The 14731-nt window shown below is 41.8% G+C and overlaps 4 protein-coding genes across 4 annotated transcripts; 2 read left to right on the forward strand and 2 right to left on the reverse strand.

Annotated features, from left to right (window-relative positions):
- The first annotated feature begins 1042 nt into the window (after positions 1-1042).
- On the forward strand, positions 1043-5277 carry LOC126785995 (sorting nexin 2B-like). The gene is made up of 5 exons (XM_050511693.1): positions 1043-2249; positions 2351-2560; positions 2765-3025; positions 3666-3752; positions 4719-5277. Exons 1-5 carry the CDS (start codon positions 1188-1190, stop codon positions 4797-4799), a joined length of 1701 nt encoding a protein of 566 aa, XP_050367650.1. The 5' UTR covers positions 1043-1187; the 3' UTR covers positions 4800-5277.
- A 358-nt stretch (positions 5278-5635) lies between these two features.
- LOC126788161 (PRA1 family protein B2-like) lies at positions 5636-6644 on the reverse strand. Its single transcript, XM_050514125.1, has one exon. The coding sequence runs from the start codon at positions 6524-6526 to the stop codon at positions 5888-5890; it is 639 nt and encodes a 212-aa protein (XP_050370082.1). The 5' UTR covers positions 6527-6644; the 3' UTR covers positions 5636-5887.
- Positions 6645-9540: 2896 nt separating this feature from the next.
- On the forward strand, positions 9541-11673 carry LOC126785997 (exocyst complex component EXO70B1). The gene has a single exon (XM_050511695.1). It carries the CDS (start codon positions 9663-9665, stop codon positions 11562-11564), a length of 1902 nt encoding a protein of 633 aa, XP_050367652.1. The 5' UTR covers positions 9541-9662; the 3' UTR covers positions 11565-11673.
- Positions 11674-12570: 897 nt separating this feature from the next.
- On the reverse strand, positions 12571-14128 carry LOC126787499 (GDSL esterase/lipase At2g30220-like). Its single transcript, XM_050513372.1, has 3 exons — positions 13496-14128; positions 13113-13368; positions 12571-12848 (listed from the first exon to the last, which is right to left on the reverse strand). The coding sequence occupies exons 1-3, from the start codon at positions 14126-14128 to the stop codon at positions 12571-12573; spliced, it is 1167 nt and encodes a 388-aa protein (XP_050369329.1).
- Between the last annotated feature and the right edge of the window lie 603 nt (positions 14129-14731).

Below are 14731 nucleotides of genomic sequence, written 5' to 3' on the forward strand. Positions count from 1 at the left end.
CCTATTCCCATCCATTTTATTTGCGTTTCATTAATATAGGTGATGCATCAAATATACTCGGCACAAGTTTGGTATTCCTGCGACTTCACAAATGTTGTTGTTGTTGTATTGCGACTTGGATCGATTGTGAACTAAAATAGTTTCATATTTTTTGTGTTCGGTTGATATTTACTTTTAAAATCTATTGTCATGCGCCATAAAATATTATTAGACAAAATGATTGTTGTTTTTAAAAGCAACCATAAGGCTAGAACTACTAGTTAAGTATAATTTTAGAGAAAAAAAAACTGTTTTAATTGATTTACCAAACACAATAGAATTGAAAATTTACATGAAACTATACTAAATTAGGCCAAATTCAATCTAGAGATTGACTAAGATTATGCATTAATAAATTAAATCACTGACTACTTTGCCTTTTTACCACTTTAGCTAACTTCCATGCACATACACTACTTTGTTAAAACAAAAGTTTGGTAAAATCATTGATGTTCAAGAATTCAACTTGCTCCGCACATATTTGGAATTTAAGTATTTAAATTGCACTTTGTTAGTTCGCGAATGCATGCATAGATCGATTAGATTCCAAAAATGAGGCTACTCTTCGATAGTTCCATTGTATTTTAACAATATATAAGTTTATATTATTGAACATAAATCTCTTAGTCAGTTAGTGACGGTGTGAAAACTATGATAAGTTTATAAATATATGTCAATTTTTCATTCAATAAGGTACAATTGTACAACATTTCGGTATTAAATGTTACTTGGATAGACACCATAAGCATCACTCGTGTTTGAAAATTTATGAGGGGAATCACTACGCAGTAACATGGATCTTTACGTGCTCAATACTTCTCTAACCAGATTCAAACCCTCAACAAACAAAGTCTAGAAAAAGCTACCAATCCAAATGATTCGAAGCCAAGTAAAAACCCAAAAATCCAATCCAACAGACCCCAACAAGATCCAACTAATTTTCTCGTCTTTACTAAGCACACTCATGCGTTTTTCTCGTCTTTACTAAGGACACCCATCGCGTTCCGTCTTCTCCAGCCAGCTCTGCCCCATACCAGTCAGTCTTCTCCTTCTTCTTCACACTTCAACACCTCCACAACTCCACCGCATGCTTCAATCTTCAATTACTCTAATTGATTTGCTGAATCTTCCACTAGCTCATATAAACCATGATGGGCTCCGAGAACCACCACGACTCGAAGGAAGAGATGGAGAGTCTCATCCTCGACGACCCGCCGCCTCCGTTGAACAACGGCGCCGACAAATCCTCCTCATCGTATTCCAATTACCGCAGCGCCATGTCGTCCCTCGCCGATAGTCACCACCCGCTCGCCGCGTCATCTCCCGTCCCGGCTGATTCCGATCCCCTCCTCACGGCGCCACCGCCGTTCCGCGATCTCCGAAACCCTAACGGCGCCGACGTCCTCGACCCGCCGTCCTACGCCGACGTGGTCTTCAGTCCGCTCGACGGCGAGTCGATCGGCGAAATCAACGGCGCCGAGAGTCCGAGCAAAAGCTCCGACCACTCCAGCTCTTACTCGCTGTCGCGATCTCCGTCGTCGAGCTCCGAGTACATCAAAATCACGGTGGCGAATCCTCAGAAGGAGCAGGAGTCCACGAACTCGGTCATCCCCGGAGGCAACACTCACGTGACGTACCTGATCACGACGAGGACGAACATCCCGGAGTTCGGTGGATCCGAGTTCGGCGTGCGGCGGCGGTTTCGCGACGTGGTGACGTTATCGGACCGGCTGGCGGAGGCGTACAGAGGGTTCTTCATTCCGCCGCGGCCGGATAAGAACGTGGTGGAGAGCCAGGTGATGCAGAAGCAGGAGTTTGTTGAGCAAAGAAGAGTGGCCTTGGAGAAGTACTTACGACGGCTAGCGGCTCACCCTGTGATCAAGAAGAGTGATGAGCTCAAGGTGTTTCTGCAAGTCCAGGGGAGGCTGCCGCTGGCTTTGACTACTGACGTGGCGTCAAGAATGCTGGATGGGGCAGCTAAACTGCCCAAGCAGTTGTTCGGGGAGAGTGCTCCGGTGGCTCCACACGAGGTGGTTCAGCCTGCGAGAGGCGGTAGGGACTTGTTGAGGTTGTTTAAGGAGCTGAAGCAGTCTGTGGCCAATGACTGGGGAGGTTCGAAGCCGCTGGTGGGGGAGGAGGATAAGGAGTTTATGGAGAAGAAAGACCACATGCAGGAGCTCGAGCAACAACTTAGCAATGCGTCGCAGCAGGTAATGATTACTGAATCAGAGACTATCTTATTGTTTGTTGTGTCTTGTTTTGGTTTAGAGTGATTAGATGATTGAAGTTTTTTTCATGTTTTGGTTTATAGGCTGAATCACTTGTAAAAGCTCAACAAGACATGGGAGAGACTATGGGAGAGTTAGGACTAGCGTTTATAAAGTTGACGAAATTTGAGAATGAAGAGGCCTTGTTTAACTCCCAAAGAATACGTGCTGCTGACATGAAGAATGTGGCAACAGCTGCTGTCAAAGCCAGTCGATACTATCGAGAATTGAATTCTCACACTGTCAAACATTTGGTAAGTTCTGCCCTTCATTTTTTTTTTTCAATTTCTTCCTGTAAATGTTAATATGGTTATACTGTGAGTAGCAAATTGTATATGTATGGATTGCTTGTCAATGGTATAGGAAGCTGAATTTTAGCCTCACTCAGCCTGATACTAGGTCTTGATTTGGATTGAAATCAGTCAGCGTAGTAATGATTATTGATGAACTATTTCCAGGACACATTCCATGAGTATCTTGGGCTAATGTTATCAGTCAATGGTGCATTCTCGGATCGATCAAGTGCTTTGTTGACAGTTCAGACTCTTCTATCAGAATTGGGCTCATTGCAATCAAGAGCTGAGAAACTTGAAGTTGCATCAAACAAAATTTTTGGTGGTGACAAATCAAGGACTCGCAAACTAGAGGAGTTAAATGAAACCATAAGAGCTACCGAGGATGCCAAGAATATAGCAATAAGAGAATATGAAAGAATCAAGGTACCTTTGAATTCCTAAATTTATTCTAATTATGTGCGCTCAGATGTATTAATTGTTTAATAAACCCCTTATAATATTTATCTAAGCTTCTTTTGAATCCCAGTTAGTTGAACGTTTTGTGTCACCTCTGTGTCAGTTTTTTTTTTCTTCAGTTTTTGCCTTCATTGGATGCCGTTTCCAGTTTTTGCTTAGGTTATATGTGGTTACCAGTTTTTGCAGTGCCTTATTATGCCTCCAATTATATTTATATGCCTGCATTCTCAACCAAATAGTGTGATTAACCTCTGTTGTCTAGAGAAATGACCCTAGTCATGATTAGAAACAGTGTACCTTCATTTTAATATAAAGTAAGTTCTAAACAAGATCATTCTTTATCAACTTATGGCATTGAAGTACACAAAATTGTGCTCTTCTCATTAACTTATCTCATTCCCCAAAAAAAAAAACAAATAAAGTGATGCAGGTTCTCAATCTCTTTTGTGACAATTATGTATTTGACATATTATATATAATATATGAAAAATTATTCTACAATTGGATTCGTCTGCAATCTGCTCTGATGCTGATGCTGGGTTTGAATGGTGTCAGAGTATATCTTCACCAGAACTAGAGAGTTAATTAATTTTGTCTTGAAATGTAGGAAAACAACAGAAGTGAATTGGAAAGGCTTGACAGTGAGAGGAATGCCGATTTCTTGAACATGTTGAAGGGGTTTGTCCATAATCAGGTACTTTATGATTGTTCTCTTGTTGATGTAGAATGTTTCTAGAAATTCTAGCTACCAAAAACATTAATGGTCTATTCTCTTCCATAGTCTGCATATGAACTGATTTATAGTGAGTTATAGTGCTTCCATGAGTTTGTCTACGTTTGTGGGTTAGAAATGAACCTAGCCTCCTAAATAGAAGTTTTAGCCAGATTTGGGAATTTTTGCTTGTCTATTTGCCATTCAAAGTGACTATTGAGAATTAATCTCATTTGACATTGTAGAGACCTAAACTGATGCTTTGACTAATGACATCAATGGAAGAGGGGCTAGTGAACAATATTATAACTAGTAGGTTACTTAGCCGAGAGTTAATTTGTTGCTGGAACTGCTTGTTACATGTGAAATCTTTTTTGGTACTATTGTAGTACCTCAGTCCTCCCAGTTTTTTATTTTCCATCCCCACCACCACCAAAAAGGGAAAAAAGAAATCAAGCTGGGTGATTCATAGAAGATAGAACTTGAACAGTCAAAAAGGTTGAATGCTGACGTTCCTGTCGTTTCATATAGCGTTTGAGATCTTTGTTGAAGTTGCTTCCCCAAGTTATATTCGTTTGAGTCATGTGAAATAGTGAGTTTCATTTAGCAAATACATTAAAAGCCAAATTTATATAATCTTAATTTTTGTTTCAAACTTTCAATTAATAGTGAGAGTCTGAGACTAAGTGGATTGTGCACTTCTTCTCCAAAAAATAAAAAAGTGGACTGTACACTGTTTACTTCTTTGATATTCCATTTTCATATTTGGGAGAGATGAAGGGATGTCATGTGTATTATCCCTTAATTTTAGCAAGTAAAATGTTCTTGTGCTTCTACATGTTTCAGTGACCTAAGTGCTGTGGTGCTTAATTGACTTGGTCTGAACCTTATCATTGTCCCTTTTCCATCCTTAAAAGTGTAACACATATTTTGCTGTCTGATCAATAGGTGGGATATGCCGAGAAAATAGCAAACGTGTGGTCCAAGGTTGCCGAGGAGACTAGCTCGTACGCAAGAGAGAGCTCTTGAACCCCTGTGGCTGTAAATGAAGTTTCTGCCACTTCTTTTTTCTTTAGATTTAATTGATACCACTTGAAAGGAAATTTTCATTACATTACATTCATAAGTAACCAAGAAAGGGAGCCGTTGATAGTTCATAAGTTTATGTGTCCCAAGGTTGTATCTGTTACATAGTTAATCAAACATTTTTAGAGTTCATACCGTAAATTGGTGCTTGTTTGATTTTGGTACTTCGAATCTGCTGGGTTGTGGCAAATGGGATAGAATGGGGAGGACATTGTGGTGTGTGATGATACTCTTGGTTCATAGAATCAGTGTGCTACTTTGTTTTGCTGATTCTTTCATCATCATCCTGTGAGATGGCCTTTTTTTTTTTCCTTTTGTTCATTGTAAGGCTCTTCACCATGTAACTGTTCAAAAGTGGGAAAACTTGGTGGTTCTGTCATTTCCTTAGATTAGAAAATTAATCGACTTGATTATTCATTTATATATCGTTAACTTTGAGCTTCTGCAAATACACGAGCCTTCGGCTCAGAGCTCACCTTCTTCGTTGGGCAATTCATACCCACATTACGTTCGCCATCATGTCTACATTCACCTTCATACCATTCAACAGTCACCGTCACACCAACATTCACCGACAAACCTTCAAAGTTCATACCAACATTCAACCACGATTTCAGAGAGAGACAGAATGAGGCCGGAAAACGGGAAATTGGGTGAGAATCTGGGTTTGATGAAAACATTGGGAGTAAATAAATGATCTTTCCTATTGAGTTGGGACTTGGGAGCCCTAACAAACTTGCATATGAAGCAACGACTGAATTGAGTAATGGTACTGTATCACAAACACAGTGTCATTATGATAAAATCATATAGAACTTCCAAGAATTTGCCGAAACAAAATGTACCAATGAATGAATATCCAATAGAAATTTCAGCATTGTAGATCTCATCAATAACAACTCAACAAAAATATGACAACAAATAATAAAATGAATCACTTGGTCGATTATAGATCCTCTTCTTTTCCTTCTAGTCAACTACTAGTCCTCACCCACCGGAGTATCATATACACCTTCCCCGAGTATTCATACCTAGACACGTGACATCATGCTGGCGCCAGCAGAAGTAGCAGCCCCACTGAACATGGATGCGAATCCTGAACCCAACGGCTGCGATTCGTCCAAGAACAGATCCTCCGGATCCCTAAACGCGCCGTGAGCAGAGACGATCCCGGCCCCGACCATGAGCGCCGTAATGAGCAGCGACAACACGCTCGTCACCAAGATCGCGATCAGCGTCACCAGGCCCAGCCCAAACAGCACCTGCGTGTCGGAGTAGCTCCGGCCCAAGATCACGAGCGGCTGATCCGACTGGCGGTGCGAGTAGAGGAAGATCCACGCGGCGGCGAGGCCGACGAGGGTGAGGAGGGTGAAGGGGTGGGAGAGGAGCGAGTAGGCGAGCACGGCGGCGAGCACGATGAGGTAGTTGACGCGGAAGTAGGCGGCGTTCTTCCTCACGCGCGAGGCCGCGTCGGAGAACGAGACCGGCCGGGAGAAGGCGGTGCGGTCGACGATCTCGGCCCAGGGGCGGCGGTTGGAGAGCGCGTGTCGGGAGAGGCCGGAGAGGCGCGTGAGGATGGATCGGAACGACGGCAGCGGAAATGAGTGGCCTTCCTGGTTGGCGGTGGCGGATTGCTGCGAGGACATTGGGATTGGGGAAGGCGAGGACATGGGTGGAATTACGGGAGAAGATTGGGGGTGAGATTGGGAGAAAGATTTAGGCTGAAATTCGGGAGACTTGACGGAGAAAAAGAATCTTGGAAAGTTGAGATGAGAGTGAGGAGCTGAAGGAGGGGTTTTTTTATATGGAGAGAGAGGGTTGGGGATCAGGGGCCGTTGATCATGGATTTGACGGTGATTATTTTTCTGAGGGGGTTTTGGGCACATGTGATGCTTTGCTTGCTTGTGGGATGAGGTAGCGGGGATGGGGGATGAACGGAACGGCGGCGTATTGGTGGGAGAAAGCAAAGTCTAAATTGGAGGATTGGTTATTTTATTTAGGGTGTGATTCGATCGTGTGGACGTATTAGATCTTGGCCACGAGCACAGATAGTGGTAGTGCCTCAGCCACCTTCATGGTTCATTCGAGTTCGATTTAATTATTTGCAATGCACGATCACAAATTACAATAGTTGCAATGCTTGGAGGGTGGTGAACCTGGTGACGGCCGGATTGGAAGTTCAATTCTCGCTGGTGGTTTTGAGCATATGCATAAGGAAGGTAATTGACGCAAAATAAAAGAAAAGGAAAAGAGATCAAACCATCAGTTACTACAATTTTTTTTGGCAAAGGCCACAAAACATGTGTGGTTTTTGGTTTGGTGAGCATTGCAAAAAATGCCACAAATTGCATGCAAATGTGATAATTTAATTCTCGCCGGTGGTTTTGAGCATATACATAAGGAAGGTAAGTTGACACAAAATAAAAGAAAAGGAAAAGAGATCAAACCATCGGTCACTACAAAAAAATTTGACAAAGGCCACAAAACAAAAACATGTGTGGTTTTTGGTTTGGTAAGCATTACAAAAAATACCACAAATTGCATGCAAATGTGATAATTTAATTCACATATGCATGCAATTTGTGGCATTTTTTGTAATGACCGCTAAGCCAAAGGCCACACATGGTTTGTGGGATTTGTGGTATTTGTCCAAGTTTTTTGTAGTGAGTATTAATTAAGCCAATAGACCTTATGAAACTGTCATATCCATCTTTCCATTTTCTGCCCCTACTAAACAATATTAACCTACATAAAAGAAGGGTAAAAGGGTGAAATAGCTACAATGTGGAGAGAAAAATCTGCCAGGCAGTCGGGCACAAACGTGGGGGGTTTAGACTCATCCCTCTCTTAATTGGAGTTCAACTTCAACCACATATTGAGGAGAAAAATCCTCCTAATTAGGAGCACGTCAAAACCAAGGGGTGGAGAAAATTATTGTAACTATGTCCACTTTGTCGTCTCCATGTGGTAATTTTAAGATTGCAATCTATTTGATTTGGATAATTCTTTACGATTGCGGCTCCATGAGAAAATTTGCTTCCTCGTATCTGTCATCCCATTAAAATGATGTTCCTCTTTATTTTCTTTTATTTTGTTGTTGAAAAAAAAAGAAACAAAAAAAAAATTACAAATCTTAATTTCATTCACCGGGTAAAACTAATTTACTTTATATGGTACTTCTAATCAACTGTATTCTCTTTGATACGTAGTTGGTTGACCATTGATGTTATATCTCATTGGGTTGGTTGAAGTTTTTAAGTGACTTCGTGAAATTACAAGAATGACAAGCTTTAATTATCAAGGATGCAACATTATATGGAGTTGATAAAGGATAAGAGTAACTTGAAGAATGAAAGAACATGATTTTAGTAGTGAATGAAATTATGCATCATACGTTATAATTTCATCTATTTAGGTGTCAGACATAAATAATTTAGTATGAGATTAAGCTTCTATGCACTTCTGATAATCCAATATTATCAACTACGATGTCAATTAATATCTATGTTTTCATGCATTACTTAAGCCCAACTTATGACGCAATTTTGTCGTTTAAAACACAACATAATAAAAGAGGGAAACCAATCCATATATTGATGTTTTGTCCAAAAACTAAATAAACACACGCCCGACCGCAACTTTTTAAAAAACGCTTCGTATTCAGGCTAGTTACAAAAATAGTCTCAAAGTGCAAGTAAATAAATGTTTCGTATAGTTAGTATATAATGTTTTGGATAGGCGAAAGTATGGAAACAATGTTTCGTTGCAAGAGTGACGGCCGTTGAGCTTTCCCCACAAAAAAGTAGCAGGTTTGTGGCTCCGGAGAGGCAATGGCTTCTCCAACATAACCGTTTTGATTCTACCAAGCTGATTAAAGGATTCTAATGAGGGCGAGACACCCCAACACAAAGGAACCACTTTGCCCCTTCTCAATTTATTACTCACAACACAGTATTATTATTACATTAGTGAAGAATAGTCTGGATGATTTGTAATGTAACCTAACATCGGAATGAAATGTCCTCCTTAAACTTAATTTCCCTTCTCATTAGATGATTTGTAACATGACATCATAAATGAAATGTTCTAAAAAAAATTTCATTTTCTTCGTCGTCCCCTTTACGTAGAACACACAAAATTACTTTCATTTCCGTGTACCAAACAAAAGCTACAGTTTTCCATAGTCGGGAATGTCCCATAACCCACAATCCCACATTGTAACTCTTTTAGGTAACCTCTCTCGTGAAAGTAAACACACTAGTCTTCCGGAATGCCAACCAAGTAGGCGAACCAAAACCACCAAACTTGTCATTCCGCTGCGCGATTGAGTAACACAAGATGCACGCAGTTCCATTTGATTTCTTCCTTAAACGCGTGACCTGCCCACTGTACTTCCCCGTGACATTTCCGTTTGGCTCCAAGTGGGACTCCACAGTCCTAGTCCTTCCCCGGCCTCCTATTTCTTATCCGGTCCAAATTAACCTGATTAATTAAAAACCTGATATCTCACCCAAAATAATAATAATAAAGAGAAAAGTCAAAAGTCCAAGTAATGGGACCACTCCTTCTTAATATCTTTTTCCCTCCCACCACAAACGCGTTACCTCTCACCTTCCACGGACCGCTACTTTAATAATTTAAATACTCAATTTCTCGACCTTTTTATGGAAATTTAAATTCCTGTTTGATTTAATTCAGAAACCAAAGCCTTCCTCTTTTTCGCTCACAAATTTCACAAACCCTAGTAATCTTTTTATTTTTGGACTCCAACTGTGCTAAAGAGTTGGATTTAGGCAACCAAAAATAATGGCGGAAAACGGCGAGGAGAAGCTGCTGGCGGTTGCGCGCCACATCGCCAAGACGCTGGGGCACAACGACAACATGGCCGATGATATTTTGCAGATTTTCTCGAATTTCGACGGCAGATTTTCTCGCGAGAAAATGGCCGACGATGATCGGAGAAATTCCGCGGCTCTGGAGTTGACGCTCAAGAAGCTGGAGCGGCAGATCTCGCAGTATGTAGCTGCCGACCAGCCTATCTGGTCCGACTCGGTTGACGCTGCAGCGTTTCTGGAAGCCATCGACGACTTGATAGCGACTATAAGAGAGTGGTCTCCCATGGCCGGGGATAAGTCCGTCGGCGCGTGTCTCATACGCGCCGAGGATTTGATGCAGCAGACTATGTTCCGGCTGGAGGACGAGTTCCGGACCTTGGTGGAGCGCGGCGGCGAGTCCCTCGAGCTCAGCCGCGCGTTCCGGAGCGAGTCGAATGGGAACTTGTCGTTCGACGACGATGAAGACGACGAGGACGAGGACGGAGTGATCGGCGGCGACGGCGAGGAGGAGCACGAGATCCCCACGGCGCAGCCGATCACGGATTATGACATCATCATCGACGCGCTGCCGTCGGGGACGATCAACGAACTTCACGAGATTGCGAAGCGGATGGTGGCGGCCGGGTTCGGGAAGGAGTGCTCGCACGTGTACAGCAGCTGCCGGCGGGAGTTTCTGGAGGAGAGCTTATCGCGGCTAGGGTTACAGAAGCTGAGCATCGATGAGGTTCAGAAGATGCCGTGGCAGGATCTCGAGGACGAAATCGAACGGTGGATCAAAGCCGCTAACGTCTCGCTTCGGATTCTGTTCCCCAGCGAGCGACGACTCGTTGACCGCGTCTTCTACGGCCTCTCCGCCGCCGACCTCGCGTTCATGGAGGTCTGCCGGGGATCGACGATCCAGATACTCAATTTCACCGACGCCGTCGCTATCGGGAGCCGATCGCCGGAGAGGCTGTTCAAAGTGTTGGATGTGTTTGAGACCATGCGTGATTTGATGCCGGAATTCGACGCCTTGTTTTCGAATCAGTACTGTTTGTTTCTCAGGAACGAAGGTGTTACGATCTGGAAAAGACTAGGGGAAGCAATTAGAGGAATTTTCATGGAATTAGAGAATCTGATCAGTCGTGATCCGGCGAAGACTCAGGTTCCGGGCGGCGGGCTGCACCCGATTACCCGTTACGTGATGAACTATCTCCGAGCGGCGTGTCGTTCGCGGCAGACGCTGGAGCAGGTGTTTGAGGACAATGCTGGAGTTCCTCCTCATCAGTCCAAGGTGGACGATAGGGCTTCGTCTTCATCCATGTCAGTTCAGATGGCTTGGATTATGGAGCTGCTGGAGAGCAATTTAGAGGCCAAGTCGAAGATTTACAGGGACTCGGCTTTGTGCTATGTGTTTATGATGAACAATGGGAGGTACATTGTTCAGAAAATTAAAGATAGTGAGTTGGGATCTCTATTGGGAGATGATTGGATCCGAAAGCACTCGGCCAAAGTTAGACAGTACCAAGTGAACTACCAAAGAAGCTCGTGGAACAAGGTGGTGGGAGTGTTGAAGCTCGAGAGTGGCTCCCTGGCGCCGAATGTTGCAGTCAAGTCCATGAAAGAGAAGCTCAAGTTGTTCAACATCTACTTCGACGAAATCTGTAAAAACCAAACCAATTGGGTCATTTTTGATGAGCTGCTCAGGGACGAATTAAGGACTTCCCTCACCAAAATCTTGTTGCCGGCATACCAAAGCTTTGTGGGAAGATTTCAGAATGTTCCTGAAATTGGGAGACATGACAAGTATATCAAGTATGACCCCGAGGACATTGAAGCTCGGATCAATGGCTTGTTTCAGGGGAATCGAGGATCCGGTGGTGGCAGGAAGTGAAGAAGGCAAGCTGCTCTGCTAGTGGAGAAGGCTTGTATGTAATGAATGGTGTAATGGTTACAAAAAGTTATGTACGAGTTCATTGGTCCAAAATGACTTGTGGCCTTGTGTTATTAGATGTTTGTTTCTGTTTAGAACAGTTCTAGTTTGCCGTAGACTGTTTTATGTTGATACGACAGCATAGTTGATAGTTGGAACAGAATGGTGCCTGGACCAACTTTACCTTCTGTGTTGTTTTTTGAATAGATAATTTACCCAAAACTGAAGGTCACTGGTTCCTATAGTAAAAATCCCAAACTTGCAGTCAAGTACCCGTAGTTGACTTTTGCCAGCTTACTGAAGCTATATAGAACATACAACATAGCCTCTTCTCCCTGGTCCCCTAACTTGAGGTTTCTTAGTTCCTAAGACCATGTTACTGTAAGCAATGTAGGGAAACTGAGTCAGAGTTCAAATCATGTTTGAGAACACTATCTCGCTGAGGTTGATTTAGAAGTTTAGTTTCCTTTAACACGGTGACCTGACCTGTGTTAGTTAAATACTTTTGGAAGAAAATCCCAGTTTTGAAAACTGCTAGCCTTTTCCGGCTGAAAACTCACTTGCCACCTCCCAGCAATCGGTTTCCTCATTTGACCAGGAAATGGTTTTCATTTATGTTCAAAGATGTTCAGATCTATCGAGTTGTTGTGCCAGTTTCCGCTTCTGGTTAGAAAACCATAAGCATCATCAATTATGACTAAACCCAGCTTTGCAAATCATCGGCTAGGTCATTGTGAATTTGTAATGTCAACAGTAAGCTCTGCAAGAAATTATTATGACACATTCTGTAGCGCTTATTATACGACCCGGGGATTTGGCCTAGTAATGAGAAACCAGTTCAACAAGTTAAAATACTCGATCACAGGTTTCGCTCATGAAATTACAATGTTATGCATCACGTTTACTTTATCAAGTCTTCGCTTCTAAATCAAGAAAATCCACACTATATGAAGAAATACAAACTTAATCAGCACTGCATCGTCCACATCTTTTCCTTGTCATGCAAGGTTTGGAACTTGTTCATCACTGTCATCCGGCCGGTCAGATTGTTTTGATCAATAAGCTTGGGAATAACATTCTTCTCCAGGTATTTTGAAATATACAGATATGCTGCTTGACTTGGATGTACGCTATCCCAAAACAAGTGCTCCAAGACATTATCACATACTGCTGTTAATGCATTACAGAAGGGCCCTGCTTCCATTAACCCAGTACCACAGCAGCCTCTGTTTGTTTCCACAAAACCTACATATGACAACAGAAAACGTATAAATGCATCCTATGATTTAGTTATGAAGATGAAAGAAAGTTGCAGCAGGTAACTTTAACTTGCAAAATTGGTAAAATGTCCAGTTTCTTCAAAGACACTTGCCCAAATGCTTAGAACTATAACCACGTAATGATTTCAGATCATTACTTCAGGGGGAACCCGAGTGGTTATCTGTCTAGAAATCGAACATATATATCTAAAATGATCGAAATTTGATAGTCGGAAAAATTCCTGCTTACCAAATTTTTGTGGATTATTGATCATGTCAGCCATAGGCTTATACACGTCTGCATACACAATTTTGCTCCTTGGCAGCAGTGACTGTAATTTAGGCAAGAGCCTTGCAAGCTTTTTATTGTAGACAAGGGCATCCAAATTTTCTTCCTCTACGCAACTTCTATCATGTGGAGTTTTTAAAGTCATTTGTATTGGTAGGCAACCTACTGGAGGAAGCCCAGCTATAGCCATTCTTCTGCATCCGAGCTCATAGAGTTCCTAGAAACATAAGTATACACATAAAAATAGTACTACAAATATCATGTCATATACTCATATTAAGGTATCTATGGACTGATTTTATCAATAGGTTGAATGAAATCTCATCAGGAGTCTTATTACGTACCTTAATGAATATATGCAGTTTATTCTGCAGAAAATCTTGGTAGCCACTAATGTTGTACTCTAACTTTCTTATGGGGAAGTCATAGAAGTTAAATCCAAAGTCATTAGTCCCAGAACTGATTACAACCACTGCACTACTAATTAACGTCTTCGCCACCTTTTCTCCTACAATCCCTTGGACTCTCACTATGTACGTCTTGAAGTATTCAACCTGCTTTGCAAATGGTATGATCCCACCTATAGCACCTGTAATATCATCCAATCCGGATCCGCCAGAAGCGAAACTAACGCCGGTGACAAGGTCGTTATCCGATAGGCTCGGATCAAGAAAAGGTGGAACAGTTTCTTTGATGTTTAACATGGAAGCAACGAAGTCAGGAACCAATTTTCCATTAGAAAACCTGCCTGTAGTAACATGACCTAGAAAATCTTGGCCATATGGATAATGGTTACCCTTAAACACTGTCTTGAGGTAATTGTTGTTGCCTGTGTCCACAGTTGAATCCCCAAAGACTAGAATGGCTGGGAATTTTGGTGTAGGCCTAGTGGCTTTGCATTTGTTGGAAATGAATATTACGTTGCAAAACCAAATGTGGACTAATGTAAGAAAAAGGGTTTTGCCTCTGGGTGCCATTGTTAATCTCTCCAAGTAAAGTCCTTTGGATATATAGAGTTCCAGAGAACCATGGAAATGAAAACGTGACATGGATGGCAAGTTAATACTCGCTTATATCATTAATGGAAACATTTTTAAGCAAATCAAACAATCAGTAATTTACTAGAAACTGCATGACAGTAAGATTTTTCATGAAGGAATATGAGTTGAGATTATAATGTAGGTATACATAGTCAGGTAGTTGTACTACTATGGAATAATATTCCCACTCGCTTCAAGACATTGCTTGTTAGGTAAAAGTCGTTTTTACATCATCTATAAACAGAAAGCTTGTAATGAAGGAGGTATCCAAATAGATTTACTAAAACAGGTTTATTTTCCGATCATTCTCACAATTGAAATTCCAAATTCAAGAATTATCATTGATCTGATCACAGAAAATCCTCTATGATATACTGGATCCGGCTCAATCAGTTACTAATAGAGCTAGTGAAATGATCCACCATTCTTTTTGAATCAAAGACGCAAGGTCTATATTAATAGAGGTGCGAACCAATATGAACACACCACGTAAAAATTGAAATGTGAAAAACGCGTAGAAGATGGAACTCTAAGAATCAG

This window comes from Argentina anserina, chromosome 3 (genome assembly GCF_933775445.1).
Source record: "Argentina anserina chromosome 3, drPotAnse1.1, whole genome shotgun sequence".
In the NCBI taxonomy this organism is placed as follows: domain Eukaryota; kingdom Viridiplantae; phylum Streptophyta; class Magnoliopsida; order Rosales; family Rosaceae; genus Argentina; species Argentina anserina.